Source organism: Convolutriloba macropyga, chromosome 7, assembly GCF_964194025.1.
Source record: "Convolutriloba macropyga chromosome 7, txConMacr16.3, whole genome shotgun sequence".
NCBI classification, from domain to species: Eukaryota; Metazoa; Xenacoelomorpha; order Acoela; family Convolutidae; genus Convolutriloba; species Convolutriloba macropyga.
Window position 1 is genome coordinate 13041255 of NC_134474.1, and position 25397 is coordinate 13066651.

The 25397-nt window shown below is 36.6% G+C and overlaps 1 protein-coding gene across 1 annotated transcript in view; it reads right to left on the bottom strand.

Moving 5' to 3' along the window:
* The window catches only part of LOC142342104 (bile acid-sensitive ion channel-like), a 38117-nt gene extending 24966 nt beyond the window's left edge, over nucleotides 1–13151 (bottom strand). The window contains exons 1-5 of the mRNA XM_075393291.1: nucleotides 12331–13151; nucleotides 11495–11713; nucleotides 2403–2620; nucleotides 756–884; nucleotides 290–402 (exon numbers count right to left, since the gene is read on the bottom strand). Coding sequence (XP_075249406.1) covers nucleotides 290–402; nucleotides 756–884; nucleotides 2403–2620; nucleotides 11495–11713; nucleotides 12331–12652 — 1001 coding nt within the window. The 5' untranslated portion in view covers nucleotides 12653–13151. The remainder of the gene's footprint in view (nucleotides 1–289; nucleotides 403–755; nucleotides 885–2402; nucleotides 2621–11494; nucleotides 11714–12330) is intronic.
* Between the last annotated feature and the right edge of the window lie 12246 nt (nucleotides 13152–25397).

A 25397-nucleotide genomic window follows, 5' to 3' on the forward strand; every position in this document is an offset into this window, starting at 1 on the left:
CGAGTGTCAAAATATAATGTCAAAATATGATAAAATGATAAAATGTTGTATCACAAAATGTCAAAATGTGACGTAAATTTAAAGGACTGAAAAGTGTCTCGGATCTATTCTCTCCCCCCCCCCCCCCCCCCAGCTTAGTGAGCATGAATTTTTTATGACCCCCAGGCGCACGTGCTATTTTCTTACATAGTAACGTGCTATGTAACAACATATAATTTGTAACTGGGGGTCATAAAAACACTGGGGGGGGGGGGGGGGAACAGAATAGATCCAGTGTCTCTATTCACACCTGCCGTATCTTTCGTCAAGAAACTCATACATGTGTTGTGGCACGCTGCATTCGGTCTGATCAAAAGAACACGTGACCACAAAATCAGCCGCCTGATTACTCCACTCGTCCACCTGAAATGATCATAAATTGAATTGGGGGCATTTCTAGATATTGCGTCGTGTAGTTATGGTTCGAATTCTGTGCCTATTGATTGTTAATTTCAATATTTATAATAATTAAACTAGCCTCCCCTCCCGCCGTTAAAATTCGCGTGCTGTTATACATAGCTTGTATTTGTTCAAAAAAGTTTAAAATTTAGGAAGTGGGTATAAAGGTTGTAAAATTTTGGAGGCGTAATAGTAGTAAGCTGAAGGAGGGTTAATTACGGGGGAGGGAGTGGGAAGAGGGGAGGTTGTGTGTGAGTGGGGGGGGGGGGGGTATAGCATAGAGTATGGATCCCTTGGTGGATGTATAATACAGAAACCTCAGTTCTGTTCATGTAAGTGAATGGGTAGATGTCTCTGAAGTCGTCGGTGTTGCTGAGAGAATAGACATCGTACCAGTCCGGATTGTCCCAGTCTATTTCAGTGTACATGCCTTCGTTATTGATACCCTGTCAAACGATAACAGCTTTTTTCAAAATTTTCTCTGAAGTTGACCGACGAAAATCGTGTCTGCAAATCAGTGTCGGTGTGTCAGCAGGAGTAAGCCAATAATTTTTTAATAAATTCACGTAATATTATTTTCAACTTTTCTCATCGAATTTCTGACAAAAATTGAGCAATTTTTTTATCTCACTGCTTACATAGATTCAGCACAACACTTACAAAATTTGCAGACTTTGAAAATCGACCCATTCGGACTATTTCTTAAATGAATTTAATGGAAATTTACTAACGGCATAATAATAAATGTTGGCTTGGGTCTTTTTGGGGCGTACGTGATCAAAAAATGAGGTTAAGTTACGATGAAATCAGGCAATGGTAAAACATACAAAGTAACCATGTCAATGTTGTCGTAAATCAACATGTCCCAAAATGCCTATGAAAATATTTTTGCTAGAATTTAACAGAATGCTCGACTGTGTAATTTTGGTCAATATTGACCCCCCGGCCCCCGTTAGACGTTTCATAAGTCCAGGTCTAATTCAGGGCAATACTTAAACAATGTGTATACTTTTTTTTGCAACAAGTAAATTAAAATTATAACCATACGGTTAAATATACCTGAAACAAAAAATATTTCAAATCATTCAAACAATAATAATATAATAAACATGAACAAATTTCTTAAAGAATCACATTATAAATTTTTCTTTCGATTGTTTTCTTCCTAAAAATAAAAACAACTTTTAAAAGCTCCTATGTTACTATTCAAAGGAATTTTTTCATGTTGTGAGAGCAAGAAATCATTCAACGTTTTCTTAAAAACGTTTTCACTTTTTGCCAACCGAAGCCAATGTGGTAACTTATTTCATTTTTGCACGCATTGACGAACAATCGAATTCATTCCCGAGCTGGTTTTGGCATTTTGTCTAATTTTGAATTGTTTTGTTCAAGTATTTTGATGAAGACTCAGATACCCGTGAAAATTTTCAGAATTTTCTGGCCTAGCGATATCGTAATGAAATTTCTTTAGCGACATTTTTGCTATTATTAGCTCATCTGGTAGGGTCTTTGTCTGGATTAGCAGATCTCTCGTTTTGTCATACTTTTTGCGTAGAAAGCACACCTTTACACCCCAGTTAATCTGTCGATTAAGGCGTTTTAGGTTTTTGCAGATAAATTTTGAAAAAAAGATTGCCGAAAATGATAAGTGTGAAAGCACAAGTGATTTTAGAAGAAGAATGCGCGCGTTCAGGGGAACTTGATGTCTTATAAGGTAAATTGATCTTATAGCATGAGCCATCTTTTTCAAGGTTTTATTCAGCTGCTCCTCGAAACTAAGATTCCTGTCAATTTGAATACCAAGATATCTGCAACTTTTTTGTGTTGACGGAACTTCGTTTTTGTAAGTTTCTGTCCACAACAGACAATACTTGTGTCATCTGCGAATTGAATTACCTTTTCCGTTGTGCTTATATTAGATGAGAAATCGTTCATATATAAAAGAAAAATGAGTTAATACTAACCTCTATATTGGCCACATTTTGTTTCGGTTTCTGGGTTGTTGTCGTTGCCCCTGGAGGCAATGTGGGACATCCCATTTCGTCCGACTGGTCATTACAATCCATGGTTCCATCGCACTTTCTCTTTATCTCTATGCAGTTGGACTCGTCACTACACATGAACTCTGTCGCGTTGCCCCCTGAGTAGTCACAATCGGACCTTGATACCTTGAAGGAGAAACCTGAAAATGAAAAATCGAAAGAGAAACATTCCTTTGACAGTATCTTGACTATATTTCAGATCAGCTTCAGCGCAAATCTTTTTGTGTGCTACTTTGAGTTAAACCAGGAAAATAAACCAAGCGCTAAAAAAACATTTTTTTGAATTCTAGCCATTATTATCCCCACTAGCGCATCAGCTTAAAAGATGATAATCTGAAACCCAATATTATCATTTTGAAAAGATATACACTTCATTTTAAAAACAGCATAAATGTAATTGACAAAAAAAACAATTTAATGTTCACCCAACTCATAAAGAGACTTTATAAGTCTAGGAGGGGGGGGGGGGGGGGGGGTTCCTGTGTTGAATTTGTTTCACGGTCCAGCTCCTGGCCTGAATCGAGGTACAGTCTTGATATATCCAGCTAACTGGTACTAGGGTGTAATATTGAATTTAAACACACTGTCTAGCTAAGGTCTTCATAGCAAATTGGGGTTGAGTAAGAATCTTTTCAGAAACACACTTGAGTCGAGCATGGTTTTCCATCGTGAAAGAATTGAATTTCTTGGGATTACTAACAGTAATTTTTCTCATTTTTTTTCTGTGGATGCGCAAGTATGCACAAACAACACAAAACTAGCATTGTTGGGATCCATCAAACTTAGAAAACATTTAGAAAAACCTTAAGAAAAATAAAACTTTGAAGATAAAATAGATGTCACAAGTTAAACATATTACCGGTACCTCGTTAGCATGGTTCGTACAATCATCATTTCAACTCAGTGTCGTCTTCTGAATTTCTGCTAGGCTCAACGGTGAGGGGACTCTGTCGCCCAGAAGATCGATCAAATAAGATAACCAAAGGTTTTGAATTGGTGAAGCAAGCGTTAATTTGTTACTCTGCTATTTGCCCTCTTCCACTCTTGTATGCTGTTGCAAATTAGATTGCCTTGAAATAAGTTAATTCACAATGGGGCTCGTAATATCAATTCTAGTTATATGGATAACGAATGTATGAGAATTACTTGCACGTCAATGAAAAATACAAATTCAAAACAATTTATAATAGTAATTACAATAATAATACCAATTTCCGTGGTTCATTTCCCAAATGAACTAAATCAAAACAGCTCACAGTATCCCAACTGGTCTTGCAATTACAAACTTCCAGAGTTAATTCACACTCTACTCTCAGTCTCCTCTCTGCTTTTCACACTAGCTTTTAAAGTTTAGTCCCACTAAACCATCTGCTTTCTCTCACTTGTGCAAATCCAAACTTCTGAAGTTCTCCCAAAAACCTCCAAGGTCTGCCTCTCTCTCTCTCTCTCTCTCTCTCTCTCTCTCTCTCTCTCTCTCTCTCTGCGTGTTAATTCAATTTATACTCAACCAAAACGCTCTTATCTTAAGCAAACAAACCTTAATCTCTTAAGTAAACATTGCAACTTACACATTAAATCTGTCATATTCTGTAGGAGGGCTTTGTTTGCTATGCAAACAAATCAATATCAAACTATGCTCTGTCATTCAGCTGCTACCAACCATTGTTCAACATTCTCCTTATCTTAAGTACACGACCTTTGGACTCTTATGTAAACAAATCCACTCCACTTTATCTCATATATGCACTTGACAATTGTGTTTGCTTAGTAAACGTTGAACGTTGCTCTGAAAAGATCTTATACCTGTAATTCCGCTATAAAATTAATTAGCTGCAATCAATCCCTGTCAAAAATCATGTGTTGAATAAATAACTAAACTCAACCCCAATGCTAAGAGCTATTGTTATTCTGAGCTTTCTCAAAACCTCATGCAATTCCCCAGTTAAAAACCGCCGAAAAGTCTAATATTCCTAAAAACTCAAAAGTGTGACCATTAGAGGTCATCCAAAGGCCACTCCTCCAAAATGAGCGGTCAATTTGGTAAAAATCATTATTGGAAAGCGGAAAGCCCTACCATAGTTACACCTACTCAACAATTTTCACCAACTTCCGGTGGGAATCTGGGATTAAAAATATCACAAATCGAAAGACCTTGAAAATTACACTAACACTCCAAAAATTACAGGGCTACTACCAATACTCCACGAGCAATTCAAATTTTACATTCCGCAGCACTTGCGTGTGCTAGTCCCGTGCAGGTTGGTGTGGGGTCAAATCCGACCTCAAAATCCAATTCCTCGTACCCAAATTAGTCTATCCCGCAATTTTCAGGTCAATCCGACGTCAACTTTTTGAAAAAATACTATTTCAATTGAGGTGCTAACTACATTCCTGTGATAATTACCAATATACTCAAGAATCGCCATTTTACATCTTAAACCCTTCCAAGATCATGCAAAAACCTTAATTCATATGTGCAGGACATTACAACTGATTAATCGCCTTATTTCTGACTCAAACCTTCATATTTCACAGTAAAATACCTAAAAATCTTCAAATCACACTAATTCCGTTGTTAATGGCTGGAGGGTGGGTAGTCGGATTCGCCTGAAAATTATTCTCGCAATAGAGGACCACAAGGGGTCCCTCGCCATCATTGACTGGTTTTCAACCAATAACTCCTTCCCATCCCAGGGGGGTCGGACAACTTTTTAACCTAGGGTAATGCGAAAGACTGAAAAAATGATTTTTCTTTCTTGAAAATGCAAATAAGTTGCTCCCACATTTTTCTAAATCATTCCCATAATCACCCAATACATTTTTGCACAAAGTAAATGCTAGTACGACTGGTTTATACCGTTATTTCATCCATAAACTATCAAATTTATACTGCAAAATATCAAAAATTGTCGAATAAGACCGCTTCCGGTGCTAATAACTCTGATAGAAAAAAGTATATACGGCCGCGTATTCCTATTATATATGGACAATCATTAGGGGAACATCTCCACAAAATTTCAGATTCCAATGACGAGTATAACCTAAAGAGTTGAGTGTACCAAGTTTGGGGTTGCCAATAATTTCGCAAACTCAAAATCTAACTTTAAGTTAATTCAAATTGAAATTCCAATTTTGATCAAAATATCTAGTTCACTTCACATCTTCGCTCTCTAGTTTAACTCTAAGCTGAAATCACTCATTTCGACTTTGTCCTGATGCACAAATACAACTTTGCTAAGTAAACGAAATATATCGACAGCTCAATAAGCTTTTGTTAATTAATTTGTTTGTTTAAGATATATCACTTAGCTCCCCTCTCTGGCGCCTTCGAAACAATAACCCCTTAAGAAAGAACGCTTACTTTAAACGCCTAATTAAAATGTCTAAGTTGACCTAATTTATCTATCTTACTCTCCCTCTCTCATGTCATTTTGCTACATTCATCACTCCTCCCTCCTAGATTATTATTCTCCCGAATAATTGCAAGGCGTTATCCTATGACCCGATTGACCTACTTTTACGGACTTTCACAACTGCAAACTTTGTGATGAGAATCACTTAGTTTTAGCTCCGGGTTAATATCAACTAACTGCACTAAAATTTTAATAGCGGTTGATTAAATCAGATTTGAAAACACTTTCGTATTTTCACATTTTAACATATTCTATCTAATTCATCATCATTGCTTTTTGATCAAACTCTATTGCCTCTGACAAAAATCCTCCCCAGGAAACCCTATAATCACTAAAGTAAAAAAAATACAGATCGGAAAATAGATCTACCAAAACTAAACATTTCCCTATATCAAAAACTTTGAAAAAAATTTCTTCACGGCTATAGTGCTTGATGAACTTGTCTCGATAGAATAGATTAATACAATGTAGGCAAAAATTGGGCAAAAAAAGCTTTAATAACGTAGCTGTCAACGTCCTTCTCATCATACACTCGTGCACCTGTACATGAAAACCTTCTTCCTCTGACGCTTGAATGGATGTCCACCTCTTCTTCCACTGTAGCTGCCATTTCTCCTATAATCCAGCCATGACTGCTGTCCTGATGCTTCCAAACGGCTCCACTTCTCTTTCCGGCTTAACGATCGGTTTTCCAGCAAAAGCCTTGCAATCTCCGGAAATCGTGATGCAATCCTTTTCTCAACTTTCTGCTCAACTTCCATCGAAAAGCTTCTAGAGTCCTCCCTCCTAGGCTGTTGATCATCAAGAACCCTACTGTGCAACACTTTAGCCATTGACTTCCGATCAGAATTCCTCGCTCTGAAAATTCCAGCACTTTCCATTTGATGCTCATCCGTTGTTTCGACTGAAACACTACCATTAAGCTGACTTTCACTCAATTGCGATTGCACCCATTCCTCCAGCTCCTTTCCCAAATGTGCAAAATCACTGCGGTCATCTGCCGCCTTATCGTTTTGACCCTTTTGTGTTTCAGATAGCAACTGCCGATCAATTCCTCCCAAACTTGTCCAAATCTCCAAAGTATCCACAGTGCACTCAGTTGTACACATTTGTGTCTCATCAGCCACCTATGTTGCATTGCATAACTTCTGGTATGACCCTCCTGTCTTTAACTCTATCAAGGCCCAGGCTCCTAACATATCGTTTCTGCTAGCTTTGACACCACCGCCAAAATTGCTCGCTATTGCTGTTACATTTCCGTATGCAACTGAGTCCAAACTCCCAGCAAAACTTGTCTCGCTCCTCGCTTCGTTGACATCATCCTCTACATTCGAAAAATCTGTATCCGAAAGATCTTCAGACAAATAGTCGTCATCCGATTGTTCATCGATTAGCTCATCGGACTCTGGCGACTGTACATAATCTTTTTCGACAGCATAATGCTCATCTGATCAAAAAGACTCAACTCTCCGCTCAATGACTTTTTCTACTGTCAGAATTTTTCTGAATTCACTGTTTTCATTTTCGCCTAGCACTGTTCTAGAAACATCCTGATTTACCTGATCGGAAACTTCCTCCGTAAACTCGACCTCATTTCCAGTTTGCACTTCATCGCCGTAAGCTGGAAATCTTAATCTACTGCCACTCTCAGCAATTCTCGTGTCTTCTACTTTTCCAAACGGATCTTCACTAAAAGCTCCTCTTCTTGGTACACCACAGCTGGACCCAATGCCAAACCATTCAGAACTTTTGCCAGGTTGCCGAAACTCACCCATTAAACAAGTGTCAACGCTTCTACCTGTATCATTCAAAGCTTTTGGGCACACTGCTGTCGAGTTCTCTGATCCACAGTATCACTGGTTTCAATGAAATCCGCTCTAATTCTCGCTTTCCCTCTCACAAACAAATTGTAGCTTCGCTCATAAAAAAGTGGATTGTCAGACAACCGTATGTCAAACTGATACAGGGTCTCTGTCACTGTCCATGCTTGCTTCCCTGGTGTCGAACGCCAATAGTCTCTTGGTAAACCACTCACTGCGTTCAAGGCCCACTCAAACAATTTTGTAAGCAACCACTTCATCATCTCTTCTTCCGTCAATCCCAGCTTCATGCCGATGCTCAAATAAGGTTCACGCCAATCTTCCCAAACTTCGTAGCCTGGTGAATGAAAACACTTCACCAATTGATAACCAAACATAATCAAACTATTGTTAACCCAAATCTTAAATGTAATTCAACTTTCGTTACGCTCTCAACAGTTTCTCTGACGAAAAATTCGCACGCTCTCCAAATAATCAGACAATAATCCACAGCAAAATGTAACGAAGAAACGAAGCCCACCCAGGAGCGCCACTGTCGTCTTCTGAATTTCTGCTAGGCTCAACAGTGAGGGGACTCTGTCGCCCAGAAGATCGATCAAATAAGATAACCAAAGGTTTTGAATTGGTGAAGCAAGCGTTAATTTGTCTTCCACTCTTGTATGCTGTTGCTAATTAGATTGCCTTGAAATAAGTTAATTCACAATGGGGCTCGTAATATCAATTCTAGTTATATGGATAACGAATGTATGAGAATTACTTGCACGTCAATGAAAAAGACAAATTCAAAACAATTTATAATAGTAATTACAATAATAAAACCAATCTCCGTGGTTCATTTCCCAATTGAACTAAATCAAAACAGCTCACAGTATCCCAACTGGTCTTGCAATTACAAACTTCCAGAGTTAATTCACACTCTACTCTCAGTCTCCTCTCTGCTTTTCACACTAGCTTTTAAAGTTTAATCCCACTAAATCAACTGCTTTCTCTCACTTGTGCAAATCCAAATTTCTGAAGTTCTCCCAAAAACCTCCAAGGTCTGCCTCTCTCTCTCTCTCTCTCTCTCTCTCTCTCTCTCTCTAAGTGTTACATCAATTTATACTCAATCAAAACGCTCCTATCTTAAGCAAACAAACCCTAATCTCTTAAGTAAACATTGCAACTTACACATTAAATCTGTCATATTCTGTAGGAAGGCTTTGTTTGCTATGCAAACAAATCAATATCAAACTAAGCTCTGTCATTCAACTGCTACCAACCATTGTTCAACATTCTCCTTATCTTAAGTACACGACCATTGGACTCTTATGTAAACAAATCCACTCTTCTTTATCCCATAAAAGCACTTGACCATTCAATCAGTGTTTGCTTAGTAAACATAGAACGTTGCTCTGAAAAGATCTTATACCTATATACCCGCTATAAAATTGATTAGCTGCAATCAATCCCTGTCAAAAATCATGTGTTGAATAAAGAACTAAACTCAACCCAAAAGCTATGAGCAATTGTTATTCTGAGCTTCCCCAACAACTCATGTAATTCCCCAGACAAAACCGCCGAAAAGTCTAATATTCATAAAAACCCAAAAGTGTGACCATTAGAGGTCATCCAAAGGCCACTCCTCCAAAATGAGCGGTCAATTTGGTAAAAATCATTATTGGAAAGCGGAAAGCCCTACCATAGTTACACCTACTCAACAATTTTTATCACCTAACTCCAACTAGAACACGAGCAATGGCTGCGCACACTTTTCAACCACCTCCCAGATGACCCCGAATTTCCAAACTTAATAACTTGCGATGTAGTGATCAAAACGTCTTCGGGTAAAGTTTTCTAGTGACTATAGGAAGCCACCAACCTGCCTATCAAGTCTCATGACCAACGGTTCAGCCGTTGCGAGTCGTTTGCAATTTAAATGCTTTTAACGAGTCGTGGGTGCCGAAACCCGAAAAATCCGAGTTCGTCAAAACTGATCGGGGTGGTTATTCTTTGTCACTAACTGTCTCAGGTTATCACATTATTACCATTTCAAAGTCATTCGGCCGCTCAAAAAGGCCAATTTCCGGTTTTCGGAACTCGGGTCTTTCCGCAGCACCAACTTCCGGTGGGAATCTGGGATTAAAAATATCACAAATCGAAAGACCTTGAAAATTACACTAACACTCCAAAAATTACAGGGCTACTACCAATACTCCACGAGCAATTCAAATTTTACATTCCGCAGCACTTGCGTGTGCTAGTCCCGTGCAGGTTGGTGTGGGGTCAAATCCGACCTCAAAATCCAATTCCTCGTACCCAAATTAGTCTATCCCGCAATTTTCAGGTCAATCCGACGTCAACTTTTTGAAAAAATACTATTTCAATTGAGGTGCTAACTACATTCCTGTGATAATTACCAATATACTCAAGAATCGCCATTTTACATTTTAAACCCTTCCAAGATCATGCAAAAACCTTAATTCATATGTGCAGGACATTACAACTGATTAATCGCCTTATTTCTGACTCAAACATTCATATTTCACAGTAAAATACCTAAAAACCTTCAAATCACACTACTTCCGGTGTTAATAGCAGGAGGGTGGGTGATCGGATTCGCCTGAAAATTATTCTCGCAATAGAGGACCACTAGGGTCCCTCCCCATCATTGACTGGCTGTCAACCAATAACTCCTTCCCATGGCCCAGGGGGGATCGGACAACTTTTTACCCTAGGGTATTTCGAAAGACTGATAAAATGACTTTTCTTACTTGAAAATGCAAATAAGTTTCTCCCACAATTTTCTAAACCATTTCCATAATCACCCAATACTTTTTTGCACAAAGTACATGCTAGTGCGACTGGTTTATACCGTTATTTCATCCATAAACTATCAAATTTATACTGCAAAATATCAAAAATTGTCGAAGAACACCACTTCCGGTGCTAATAACTCTGATAGAAAAAAGTATATACGGCCGCGTATTCCTATTATATATGGACAATCATTAGGGGAACATCTCCACAAAATTTCAGATTCCAATGACGAGTATAAACTAAAGAGTTGAGTGTACCAAGTTTGGGGTTGCCAATAATTTCGCAAATTCAAAATCTAACTTTAAGTTACTTCAAATTGAAATTCCAATTTTGATCAAAATATCTAGTTCACTTCACATCTTCGCTCTCTAGTTTAACTCTAAACTGAAATCACTCATTTCGACTTTGTCCTGATGCACAAATACAACTTTGCTAAGTAAACGAAATATATCGACAGCTCAATAAGCTTTTGTTCATTAATTTGTTTGTTTAAGATATATCACTTAGCTCCCCTCTCTGGCGCCTTCGAAACAATAACCCCTTAAGAAAGAACGCTTACTTTAAACGCCTAATTAAAATGTCTAAGTTGACCTAAATTATCTAACTTACTCTCCCTCTCTCATGTCATTTTGCTACATTCTACACTCAGCAAGGAGCTTAGTTTGTGCTTTTTTTATTGGTTTTGATTTTTTTTTTGAAAAAGTTGGAAAAGTTATCATTATAACGTCCAGCAGAAGTCCAGTTGGTACAACTAAAGTCCAGTTGAGTGCAGCTAAAGTCCTGTCGAGTGCAGCTAAAGTTTAGTTGCCAAAATTTGGGTGGAACTAAACTACAGGTGACCACAAAGTCGAGCTTAAATCTTTTCATGGACCATTTGAATCGAACAAGGTCTTTTCATACCACTTTATGGTCAAGCACGGTTTTTTGGTAAGTCCAGACCTCTACTAGGGAATCGATGTGGACTCGGAACAAAATTTAAACTTGCCAGCGAATTTATCATTGGACTGCATCTGGATGTCTCTGGTGACCTTGTAAGACAGCTGTCTGAGTCCATAAAACTTGGATGTCTTGTCAATTTTGACAGACTTGACTCTGTTCAGGTTGCAAACAGTGACTGCTGGGAAATCGAGGTTGCTTCCCAGTCTGATGTCTGTGTTGACCACTGTTGGGAATAAGAGATACTTCACTGTCATTGTATACAGCACTGAAACAGGGCAAAAGCGTTGTTGATAATTGGGTTAAAGAATATTAGCTACAAAAAAGTATTATATATAATACATAGAACCGCATTATAGATGATACACATGGAACTAATCTATAACCGAATTTAATGGAATACTCATTAAAATACTCACTAATTACTATTTTTTGTACCATAAAAGAAAAAAATGGCCAAATAAATTTAAGCAAGAAAACCATAAAGCTAAAGAAATAATTTCACCAGCTTCATCAATCATACCTCAGCTGAACTTCAAGTCGTTATTTTGCGGAATTTAGAATGCGTCCTGAATAACATGCCTCTTGGTTTTGTTCAGGAATCTTGTCTTTTCCAACCTTGCAACTTTATCGCAACTATGCCCTGGCCTGGCAAGAGGTCTCCAAAATTCGGGGCAGCAGACCAAAGCAGCGTCTTTTTTTAAAAAAGTTTTCATGCACACAGTCAGAAAATAAAATTGTTCATGGAATTAAATGGTCTATATCTCCATCGCATCACATCAATATCAATATTTAGGCGTAAAAGGTCCTAGATCGTCTGATCAGTGACAATGTCAGTCTGTGACCTTAACCTGGGTCATCATGAGCTCAGTTCAATTAACTAACCGTAGCCAAAGAATCCCCAGCATACAATATTAGCCAGCAACCAAAACAACTTCAAAGGAATGTTGTGCGCCAGAAAGAGATTCGGGATTCCAGGAATTCCAACACTCTGAGAACACTCAGTCAAAAGTGCCATCCGGACTCCGGAACCTCTGCTAGACCCCTGGTCATTTTTCTGAATGTCTGGGGTAAATTTGATTTTGGTCTCGTCTTCGTTGTTGTCTTTGGGTTGCATAGGAGCAATTTTAGATTTGAACGCTCCGACTGTCAAAAATGAAGGTTCGCTGACGTAACTCGGCGGAGGACTGTTTGATTTTGTCGCCATAAATCTGGTATGAAGGATATTTTTGATTTTCTACGTACGTGAGTTGTAGCTTTGAATAGAACAGATTATAAATAACAATTTAAATTGAAGAACTTAATATAATTTGGTTTAAACATTAAGATTTAAGATGAGCTATAATTTCCAGTACAAAAAGTCAAAATAAATTGCAAAAATTGAAGTTAACAGAAATGAAAACTAACTCGTAGAATTTCGTTTTCACTATCAACTATCAAGCAGGGAAAAACTATAGCTTTCAAAAATATTCGATTATTAATTGGAAAAATTTCAGCTTGAAGAAACTCTCACATTTAAAGAAAGCATAAAATCTAACAAAATTTTTTCAATTTTGCTGTAAATTAAAAAGAAGTAATCAGAGAGATGTTTGAAGACGTGCACAGCTGTAAGCTGTTAAAGTTATGACGCATCGAAGATTGAGCTTCTAACATAATATTGTAATTTTGTTTGATGACATTTGAAAACTTTAAGCCTGCTTGCAAATTTTTGGCCGCAATCTACAAATTAGACAAAAGTTGAAGCTTTTAATTATCAGCGTTTTCTCTCACTGGAGAAAAGTTTTTTAGCATCCAATTAAAACCGCAGGTGATCTTACACCAAAGCGCCAAATTAAAAGACTCTCTATAAATTGACCAGCTGTACTTTTGTTTGACTAAAACAGCTGATTAGCAATTTCTGACATTAATGAGCTTTTGATGGTGGTATAAAGAGTTGTTAAAAAGTAACAAGCTTAAAAGAAAGCCTTTGAACACGCTTTAATTAAGTTTTGACAGAGATAGAAACTGTGTTCAAAACATTCTATTTTTATGTCCAATTTTAATCTGACAGAGAGTTCCAACTACAAAATGATCAGAAGAAAAGATCCAAAATGATTGACCGCTCTAGTTTTGAACTTTTTAGTCCTAACAAGGAGGCTCGGTAATGCGCGTTCGTTCAAAATGTTCCGACCCCGCTCATCCATATTTGAGACTTAATTGTCCAGCAAATGAAGAGATGAAAATTATACACAAACAGATAATTGCGTCAAAAAATTGCTAAAAAAACAAACAAGTCAATAAATCATATAATAACATGCCGCAACCCGGAGGTCAAGAAAACTGCCAGTAACAAGACTAAGAGATAATACAATTGACGAAATCAGCAAAAACCAAAAAAAAACTTTTATTTGAAAAACTCCAGTCAACAAAAAGAAGAAAAAAGGGGCGAACTTCAAAAATCTATCAAAATTTTTGAATCGATTAATTTTAAAAGTAACAGCAACCTTTAACACTTAATTAACTTCTCAATGGATTGAGTGATTAAAAGTCTTCAAGAGGTATGCTTTTGCTAAGAAAATCCATAGCGCAGTATTAAGAAATACGTTCAGATACAAAAATACAGAAACTTTTATCAACAATGTATGAAAAAAACAAACTGTTGTAACCAATAATTTCAACAGCTATTATCTGAAAATATGTTATTATTCGATTTTAAAAATTTTATTTCAGATGATAAAATGAAGTGAAATTTTATATGTTCACTCAGGTATCATTTTAAAAACAATGGAACTTCTTATTAAAGCGAATAAATTAAAGGACAATAAAATGAAATACAGAATTTACCGAAAAGCTTGACGTTTAAATCACAAGAAAGTGGACGAGATCTTTCATTGATGAGACCATGTTTAAAATTGAAAAAAAAACCAAAGGAAATGTTCAAAAAAATTAAAAATTTTAAAATCAACTAAGCTATCAATTGACCGAATTTAATAGGTTCCTTAGGCACATTGCAAAAACGCTAATTAGACAACTTATTCTTCAAAAATATTATTACAACGATATAATAAACAACAATTTTAAAGTAAAACCAGAATATAAAAAAATGGAGATAGAAAATTATCGGTCTTTAAAGTGTATTCGAGGAACAATTTTGAATATTTTTGACCAATTTCCTTTTCAGTACCATTGGATCTCTCTTTATTGCGATAAAACGTTTTCAAATAAATCAACAAATATGAACAGATATACAAAAATAGCTAAATATTCAAATTAAATTGTAGTATCAAAACTACTAATCCCATAGTTTTCAACGAAAAGCATTAAACACGTTGACTTAAATTTGAAAGCCAATTAGATCATTCGGTGGTTAGAGTAAATCTTTTGACTGCAAAAGAGACAACAATAGAAATCGAATCCTTTAAAATGTAAACTTTCCGATGAGAAAAAAACTAGCCCTTGTATGACTACTCCTCTTTGAATAACACAAAACTGATCCTGATTTTGTTATGAAAAACATTTTCGAATTAAAAGTATGATAGAAAAAGAAATCTAAAAATTTACAAAAACGGCACTTAAAATGAACAAAATCACAGCCAAATATCACATGATCACAAAAATTTTAAACCTCGATAATTCCTCTAAAAAAGAAATTCAAAATATTTTTGGTTTCTGATTCTATGCTTAAAGAGCTTTATATTGATACCATTAACGATTCTCTACGATGAATACATCAATCGGCCAAAATTTAGTGAACAAAAAAAAGAAAAAACTCATTTGAGGAGATGTTTCATCCCCCACTAAATGGGGTTAAAAGAAAAAGGGGTGACTAGATCAACAAGACGGCTCGTATGAGTTTGCGCGTGACTGAGAGAGTTCTTAAAAGAAAAAACAAGACATCAAAAAAACCAATTAATTGAAAGTCTCAAACAAGAAAAGTAAAATTAGTCTAGTCATTTGCTAAGACGACAAAATAAACAATCGTCCATTCGAAACGTTTGAAAACTTTACGGCATTTATGCCAAGGTTTTAAAAGTTTAGAGCTCATTTTTCATCATGTGCTTTTTTAAAATGAATTGTTATAATTTTTCCGACAATTCAGCTCAAAAAAACTTAAAGATAACGTTTTTAATAAATAAATTTATTCCCCTGTTTGGAAAGAGAAGAAAGTGTTAATTCAGAGCTTCAAAAACCACGTTTAAAGCTTGGCAAACAATTTTCAAACAGTCATGTATAATAACTCGAAGAAAACTGATCAACCAAAAACATTTTGCAAAAATTTTTTTAAAAAAAAGCATGAAACAAATCGACAAAATTGAAACTAATCGCCAACCTGAGCAGTTTTCAGCCAGCTTAAATTTGAATGATATCAAATATACTGTCCAAAACTTTAAACAACATAGAAAGGTACAGGTAACAAAACATTAAAAGTTTCTAAATAATAACTAGGAAACAAAGCTGGTAAAAAAACAACTATAAATGAAAATCATTACAAGTGCATCAAAAAGCCTACAATCTTCGTACAGCGGTAAAATTGCGAGTAAAGCGGTTTGTTTAAAGACAAAAAATGGAAGCAGTTGAACAAAAAAATTTTCATTAGAACAATTGATTAGAAAATTTCATTACAAAAATATTCAATTTTTATTGCTTCACTCAAACCCTAAAATGACCAAAATGAAAAAATTTTATTTGTGTCAGAATTATTGACTTTTAATTGAAAAAAAAGTAAACCTTTTATCATTTGTGGCGTTTGATTTTTTTATCCTTTGAAAATGACATTGAATAATTTGTATGTATGTGTGTATATACAATTAATATGTATATATATTTATATATATATATATATATATATATATATATATATATATATATATATATATATATTATATATATATAATTATATATATTGACATGATTAAGTGTTATCTTTCAAAATAAAATTCTATTAACATACTTTTCAATTCGTTTTTCAGAATCAACAAATAGGTATTTCAACTCATGTAGAAACCAGACAGAATTATTTCGAAATAATGTTTGCTCTGAAGTTAAGTCAGGACAACGGGAAATAAACAAAATTGTTTTTAAAAAGTCACCGAGAACAAAGAAACACTAAACTGAAAAAAATATATATCAGCGAAATTGCAATAAACATTTTAAAGGGGCACCTAGTCTAGTTTATGCACCAGTTTCATTTAGGATAGCTAGACTGGTCCACCTCTGATTAAAAATCCATTCTTCTCAAACTAAAAACTACTCAAATTTTGGTTGCCTTAATTTTCCAATATTTCGTACAAAAGTTAAGTTGTCAGGTGTTTGAAAAACTCACAAACTTTATGATTTTTTGCTATTGCAGAAGATTTTTGTCTAAATTTTTCAAATGTTCGACATGATAGCTTAATTTTTCTCCTAATGCCTTAAAAATTGATCTAAGAGATTTTATTTACAATCTTTTCTGCTGGTCCTACAAAAAGGAGATAAATTTTTGTTAATTAAATTTTATGATTGGCTGGTATTCGAACCAATTGAGGTGGTCTTCTGCATCTTTGGTAAGTCTGCTTCAAAAATTAGCAAAGTTTCACAAAAACTGAGAAACAATGAAGTTTGTGCCAAATTCGAGTTATGTGTTCATGATCACGTCAGGCAAAAATCTGGAGTAGTCAATTTCATTCAAACATTGATTTGCCTCCGTCATATTTCAGCTTGGCTTTCAAACTTTTCCGTTCGTGGCTAGTTCAAGAAAATAAGCCATTGCAAGACCAGACCCACCCTAGCCTACAATGATGAACTACAATTATCAGATTGAAGCTCGTCTTTCAACCATGCTTGTTTCTGCCTCTTTTTTATTCCTGTTCGTTTTTGCCAGCATCAAACAGAGAACTCGGACCTTTTTTGGCCGAGTAAATTGAGTTGAATCGTAGACATTTCAAAACTACTTTTTTCTGATAGAGAAGGTTTTTTACTTAGTCGTCCGTAAATTTTTAGTCTTTTTGGTGTTCAAAGAAAGTGAATTTATTTTCTTTTCTGTGATTTACTGACTGACCATGTGTGCTCCTTACACAGGCTGAGGTGTGCGTTAATGATCAGGCCCCTCCAGATGATAATCAATAATGATCAGACTTTAGCACGTTTTTCATACGTGCTCGTTTTTAAATAAATTTTTTGTTGTCCATGATCACTCCTGCCGGAATGTATATATATATATATATATATATATATATAAATATATATATATATATATATATATATATATATTATATTACATCCCGGACCAGAGTGTCCATCCGTATTCCCATTTTTAGCTTGTTAATGATCAAACTTTACCCGGGATGAAAGGTCCAAATAAGATTCGAAAATTATTTGTCTGGGGGGGAGATTTTATTTACAATCTTTTCTGTTGGTCCTACAAAAAGTAGATAAATTTTTGTTAATGCCATTTTATGACTGGCTGGTATTCGACCAATTGAGGTGGTATTCTGCATCTTTGGTAAGTCTGCTTCAAAAATTAGCAAACTTTTACATGAACTGAGAAACAATGAAGCTTGTGCCAAATTCGAGTTATGTGTTCATGATCACGTCAGGCAAAAGTCTGCATTAGTCAAACTCATTCAAATATTGATTTGCCTCCGTCATATTTCAGCTTGGCTTTCAATTTTTTCCGTTCGTGGCTAGTTCAAGAAAATAAGCCATTGCAAGACCAGACCCACCCTAGCCTACAATGATGAACTACAATTATCAGATTGAAGCTCGTCTTTCAACCATGCTTGTTTCTGCCTCTTTTTTATTCCTGTTCGTTTTTGCCAGCATCAAACAGAGAACTCGGACCTTTTTTGGCCGAGTAAATTGAGTTGAATCGTAGACATTTCAAAACTACTTTTTTCTGATAGAGAAGGTTTTTTACTTAGTCGTCCGTAAATTTTTAGTCTTTTTGGTGTTCAAAGAAAAGTGAATTTATTTTCTTTTCTGTGATTTACTGACTGGCCATGTGTGCGCCTTATACAGGCTGAGGTGTGCGTTAATGGTCAGGCCCATCCAGATGATAATCATTAATGATCAGACTTTAGCTCGTTTTTCATACGTGCTCGTCTTTAACTCATTTTTGTTGTTGTCATGATCACTCCTGCCGGAATGTATATATATATATATATATATATATATATTACATCCCGGACCAGAGTGTCCATCCGTATTCCGAATTTAGCTTGTTAATGATCAAACTTTACCCGGGATGAAAGGTCCAAATAAGATTCGAAAATTATTTGTCTGGGGGGGAGATTTTATTTACAATCTTTTCTGTTGGTCCTACAAAAAGTAGATAAATTTTTGTTAATGCCATTTTATGACTGGCTGGTATTCGGACCAATTGAGGTGGTATTCTGCATCTTTGGTAAGTCTGCTTCAAAAATTAGCAAACTTTTACATGAACTGAGAAACAATGAAGCTTGTGCCAAATTCGAGTTATGTGTTCATGATCACGTCAGGCAAAAGTCTGCATTAGTCAAACTCATTCAAATATTGATTTGCCTCCGTCATATTTCAGCTTGGCTTTCAATTTTTTCCGTTCGTGGATAGTGCAAAAAAAGCCATTGCAAGACCAGACCAACCCTAGCCTACAATGATGAACTACAATTATCAGATTGAAGCTCGTCTTTCAACCATGCTTGTTTCTGCCAATTTTTTATTCCTGTTCGTTTTTGCCAGCATCAAACAAAGAACTCGGACCATTTTTGGCCGAGTAAATTGAGTTGAATCGTAGACATTTCAGAAGTACTTTTTTTCTGATAGAGAGCATTTTTTACTTATTCATCTGTAAATTTTTAGTCTTTTTGGTGTTCAAAGAAAAGTGAATTTATTTTCTTTTCTGTGATTTACTGACTGGCCATGTGTGCGCCTTATACAGGCTGAGGTGTGCGTTAATGGTCAGGCCCATCCAGATGATAATCATTAATGATCAGACTTTAGCTCGTTTTTCATACGTGCTCGTCTTTAACTCATTTTTGTTGTTGTCATGATCACTCCTGCCGGAATGTATATATATATATATATATATATATATTACATCCCGGGCCAGAGTGTCCATCCGTATTCCGAATTTAGCTCGTTAATGATCAAACTTTACCCGGGGTGAGGTGGTCGAAATATGATTCGACAATTTTTTGTCTGGGGTTACCCCCCTCCCAGACGATAAATATACGGTCTGGACCAAACTTTGGGTCTGGCATCAACAAACCATAGTTGCAAAAAGTCTGATATGAACGCCTTAACGCTAATCATAATCGGACACAACCGAATCATACTCCCACAAAAACTTTCTAAATCGCCCTATTTTGGTTCAGAAAATCGAGAAAAATCGAATTCTAATATGATTAATTTGATTAAATTGAGTATTGCCAAATTTTGACGGATCAGAACAAAAGCTAAGTAACACAGTTTGCAATTAGCAAAACTACAAATGAAATAAAAACTGCATCAATACTAAAATAATTTTGAAATAACAATTTTTTAAATTTGTTTTTAAACGTAGAGCCTAATAAATTTTTGACGAGGAAGATTTAAGTAACGAATTAAATACTGTAGACAATGAAAACTTATATTCAACAAACGCGACTATACTCATCTCAATTGACACAGTAGTTTAGAGGAAATCCTTAGAAACGTGAAGCATGCTCCGATTTTTCTGCCAGTAACTTATAATTTTCAAACAAATTCTAGCAAAGCAACATAAAACTGGCGCTCGGAAAAAATTGAGGATGCAAAGCCACAACAGTCTGTACTTTCTCGAGCTCTCTTTACTGTCCAAGACGACAAGAAAAATTGTGCGATTTTTTCTGGCAGACCAAGAAAAAAGCGAGGCTCTTTATAGCACACTCATTATGTCACATCTACGGGCTGCAGGTTAATCAAGTAGTTGTCTCTGAAACACTATCTAACTTTTTTTCGAGATTGAAATCATTATCGCAATTTTCACAATTTTTGTCGATTTTTTAGCGATGATATCTCAACCGGGCAGTTAAATACTCGAAACTGTGCGAATATGATCAGACAAAAATTGAGTACGAAATTTTGTACTCAATTTTTGTCTGATCATAGTCGCATATTTTCGAGTAGTCGCACTTTCGGATCATAGTCCATTTTTCGAATGGTCACGCAGAGTCGAAACATGAACGCACTTTTTCGAATTACTTCGCATTAACTTGCACTATTTCGCACAAAATCGAATCATGGGCAAATTTTGGCCTGGATCGTCTGACCATGGCCAATTTTCGTCTGGATCACCCGGTTCATACTTCCACCACCTCACCCCGGGAAGGCAGACTTTGACTAGGAAGCTCGTTCATATAATCAAAAACGCACTTTACCCCCCCTCCCCTCCGTCCGTTTTTTGTTGTCTGATCATTAATGCACACCTCAACCTGGGTATTTTTGGTTGATCATATAAGACCAATAAGTTTAGTTGCCTATGTTGTACAAGTAAAACTGTTCTGCACCCGCGCCCAATCGTGGGCCGGGAAGTAAACGTCCACTTTGAAAAATATTTCTTCTCAGGAACTTGAAAGGGATCTTTCCCATCATAGCCCCTCCCAAGCTTAGTGTTCTTTTATGGACAGCCCCCTCCCTTCACGGCAAACATACTACAATACGGGGCTGTAACTTTGCTGGGTGGAGGAGGGAGTATAATGGCAAAGACCCAAATAAAAAGCGGTATTGGTTAGTCAATTTGGTAGAAAATTGCTTTGTGTTGATGATCACAACGAATAACGCTGTTGATCAAAAAATGTCGCGCTATGAAAACACACGTTTGAGCACCCTGACGGGTCGGGCCAAGGTTTCAAACAGACTGGCGTAGAGTAGGAATGTCAGAAAAAATCTCCAAAATTTGTGTATTGTACCAGAAAGTAACAGCCAGAGTTTTTCTTTACCGAGATAACAGTTCAATTTATAATTTTATAAGAGCTCCTGGAATAAAAATCAATGTAATAAAAAGTTAATTTTATGCCAATAGCAAACAAATAGATCAAATAACCAACTTATAAATAATTGCAGACAAGATATGGTTTATGTAACCTTTCAAGCAGTCATCTGACCAAGGCAAATACCATTCATATGCAAACTCTCTTCACTATTTTTGTTCTGATTTTTGTGTTCCGATAGTCCCAAGCCAGTTTCCAAGTCCAAGTCTGTTACTTATTCTTAAGTCTCCTTGAAGATTTTAGCTGTGTAGCTCTGCTACAACAAAACCTTTAGTTCTGAATTGCCGAAGGAAACCAATACAGTCAAATTAAAACATTCAGGACAAAATCCTCAAATGAAATGTTGTGGATTATTGTCGTACACACTTAATGTACGAGACGAAAAACTAATGTTTTGCTGTGCGAATCAACCGATTTGGAAAGAATGGCTGAATCGCGAAGCGAATCAGACTTATTAGATTTGCGAATAGTCAATTGAGTTTCAACATTGCTGATTCAAGGAGAGAATCAGGCTGATTTTTATTTCTTATGAATTGCTAATTGCAGGCAAATAGGCTATTGTATAAGAGCATTGAAATCGCTTAGCGATTAGAAAACATGTTTATAAGACTGAATTACAACTGATTAAAACGCGAGTTCAGATTGGACTGATCAACTTAGCAGCAGACAACAAAGGTATGAACAGTTCTAAATGTTGATAAAGTGGAACGAAGAAATGTATGAACAATTTTATAATGGAAGGTGAAAGGAATGAACAGGTTTTGAAGATGAACATCACACACGTAAACAAGTAAGGAATAGGGGCAAATTGACATACTACTATAGATAGAAATAGGTAATTAAAATGATAAAATAGCAACGAATTGATTGGTACATTGGTACCTGCGTACCACAATTATTTATTGCTGAATTTTTTTGTTGAGAAGTTGTTTTGATGAAAATAAATAATTGAAATATTTGCTGGTTACCTACAAATAATATGTGTAATTGCATTAGTTGTGATTTATGAGTTTTTTTAAGTTTAGATGTTGTCTGAATCAGATTGCATCTCCGCTTCAAAGGTGGTAACTGTTCGAGCTCTTATGTTAAGCGAAATGTATGTTCGAACTACCAAAGCTATCGGCGGTGTGATTACACTAACTACATTTTTACTCTCTTAGCAAGGGTTTTGCTCTGCGATTGACTGAAGTCCCTCGACGACTGATGAACGCGGACTAACTGGCTGGAATGCGGATGTACGGCAGTGTGCCATAGGTGTCTATTGTTGTCGGTTCGCACGTTTCCTCTTCGGCACCGCTTTTTGTGGAGGGCACAAAAAGGTTGATTCGTCGGAATCTGGTTCTCGTCTGAAACGTTTGCTGCGTCTCTGCTCTACCGGTGCGATTGTGATTTGGTCTTTGGCGTTTTTGGGCTTGTGGTCGGATTTTCTTGTGCTCATGGGCTTTTGGTCGGCAAAGGTGGTGGGGTTGGTAGCCGCTTTACCGGTATGCGTACTCGAAGAGCGCGTGATACATCCGGTACATCCGATTTTTCTGATGGAATCGCAATTGTATTGTCGTGTTGGTTTTGTCGCCTTCAATCTTGCGTCGCAGATCTGATGCATATTTTGTGATCTTATCTTCAGTCAACTTGCCTTGGAGGTCTTTCTTGGATCGTCTGTGGGCTGGTATCTTTTTGGCAAGTGAGCGTTGGACTGATTTTTCTGACATCGGGTCGGTCTGCCCTGCAGTTCAATTCTGAAGAGATGTGATTCGCCCTGCGTTCGCTAATTTGCCTGAGATTGGCATCCTTTACCGCCTTTGTCCTTTTTTTCTCTGTGTTCCTTCTGCTTTGGTCGTCCCATTTCTCATCCGGAATGCTCTGAGTCCAATTTATGTGCCTCGATATAAATATTATCAATAACATTCCTATAAGAGTTTCGACATGTTGGGTTCGGTGCTTATATTGTTTAGCGGCGTATTTAAACGTCTTGAAAAAAGGTGCCTCAAATGGCGATATAATTAACGTGTTCTGTTTGCATATCCGAAATTGATAGATTATTGAGTTTATTGAGCTTTTTAAGATACGCTGGGGTTTAGCGGCTTCTTCAGTCTACGTTTTACTGTTTGGATTAGCCACTCGCCCTGTGGTTAATGATTGGCGCCTCGATTTTTTGTTTGACTATTTGACAGCGAGCTTGATCTAAGCAAATGCGGACGGAACGCCGTGTAGCAGAGTATAATTGTGTAGAAATTTTTCTATTTGCGTTAGCGTGCTCCAATACTTCCGCTGAAGGAAATTTGAAGAAATGGTCTATACAAGCTAAGAAAAATATTTCTTGAATTTTTTCATTATAGATAGGATCACCAAAGTCTAATTGTATATCCTCGTTTAATTTGTTACATCGCTAAATAGGTTTACATTTAGGTGAAGGAAAAATAAGTCTCAAATTTTAACCTATTTTGATTCACGGTGTGCATTTTGCAGTTTAGGTCAGTATATCCCGGCTCATATATGGCCATCAGTCGTAGATGGCCATATTGGTCATACCCCAGCTTCCAGGGTAAGTGCTTTGGATGACGTCGATGTACGCGTGTTTTATAGTATGTGATGTTGCGATGTCGTCGTCGAAAGAAAGACCACCCATTTGACATGCAGATTGCGCAAAACTGAGTGAATGTACCGGATGATTTACTTACAACGTTCCTCAATGGCGAGCAGTACGCAGTCGCGTACATCTTTCAAAATGGCATCTTTGGTCGTTAGGCTGGCTAGCAACTTCTTCGAGAAAATCATGCTCAGGGCGAAGTTAAAGGCGTCCCCATTGATTTCCGTCGACGTGCTTGGAATTGATTCTGGTGTGCGGGTGGCATCAGTAGAGGGTGTGTCTGGTGTTTGCGATGCATTTAGAGCTTGGCTTTCACCTCCTTCGCCGAACTGGTTTGTAGCTGTCAGTTTGATGGGACGAATTTGTTCAAAATTTTCGCTTGATGTACTCACTTTATTGGAAGAATTTGAAGAATTTGTGTTCGCGCTATTATTGTCCACGGCTTGAATGGAATCTTCCTTTTGGAACAATTTCAGTGGTAATTAGATCATTTGGGCTGAGTGATTGACAGCTTGCTTGTAATCTCGGCGCGTTTTGCTCAAAAATAGATTTGTTTAATGGAAAGCGCTTTGCAGCGCGTTCCTTTCAGTCCAGTTTTGCGACTATGACATTCTTGACATATTGAGTAATGTTGGGTATTATGACATCTGGTTCGCAAAAAAATAGTCATCTAATCCAATACATGTGCCTAGCAAGTATTAATTTTCAAAACTGAAAGGCAATAATCTGTCAACCCACGGTAAAAGTCGACTATTATACGATTTTTTAGAGCAATCCTCTGTCATTATAGAAAGAAGGGCGCGAGTATCTGTTATGACTGTAAATTTATGAACCAACGAAGAGTATTATAAACGCTCTATAGCCTAAGCGACTCCCAAAACTTCTAGTTCGTTCACAATGTATCTTGTTGCGATTGAAATTAGAAAGCGAATTGTAAAAACGATCGTTTTCCTCGCTTCAGGGCCAGTTGTTCTAGGGCGACAGCTAGGCTTTGTCGTGATGCGTTACATTTTAATCTAGTTTCCAGATTAGAATTAAAATGTCTATTTTCTATTGCTTCAGTGATTTTCGTTTTTTTTCTTCGAAATGCATTTTGTGGTTTTCAGTCCAGTTATATTTTTCTGATATTTTCAAAATTGGTTTGAGTGGGTGGCATAACAATGCTAGATTTGCTACTCATTTACCTAGATGGTGGTTAGAGCCAAGAAAATATCTTAGTTTTTTTAGAGTATTGGGCGGTTTTAAATTTATTTTAGCTCTTGTTTCTGAATCTAAGGGATTGAGGCAACTCTTTGTAAAATTGTAACCGAGCCATTCCATCTCGTTTTTTGCCAGATGACATTTTGGCAAGTTTATTCTGACATTCTCGCCGTCCAGCTTTTTAAGTCATTTCCTAACTAGTGTCATGTGCTCTTTTAAAG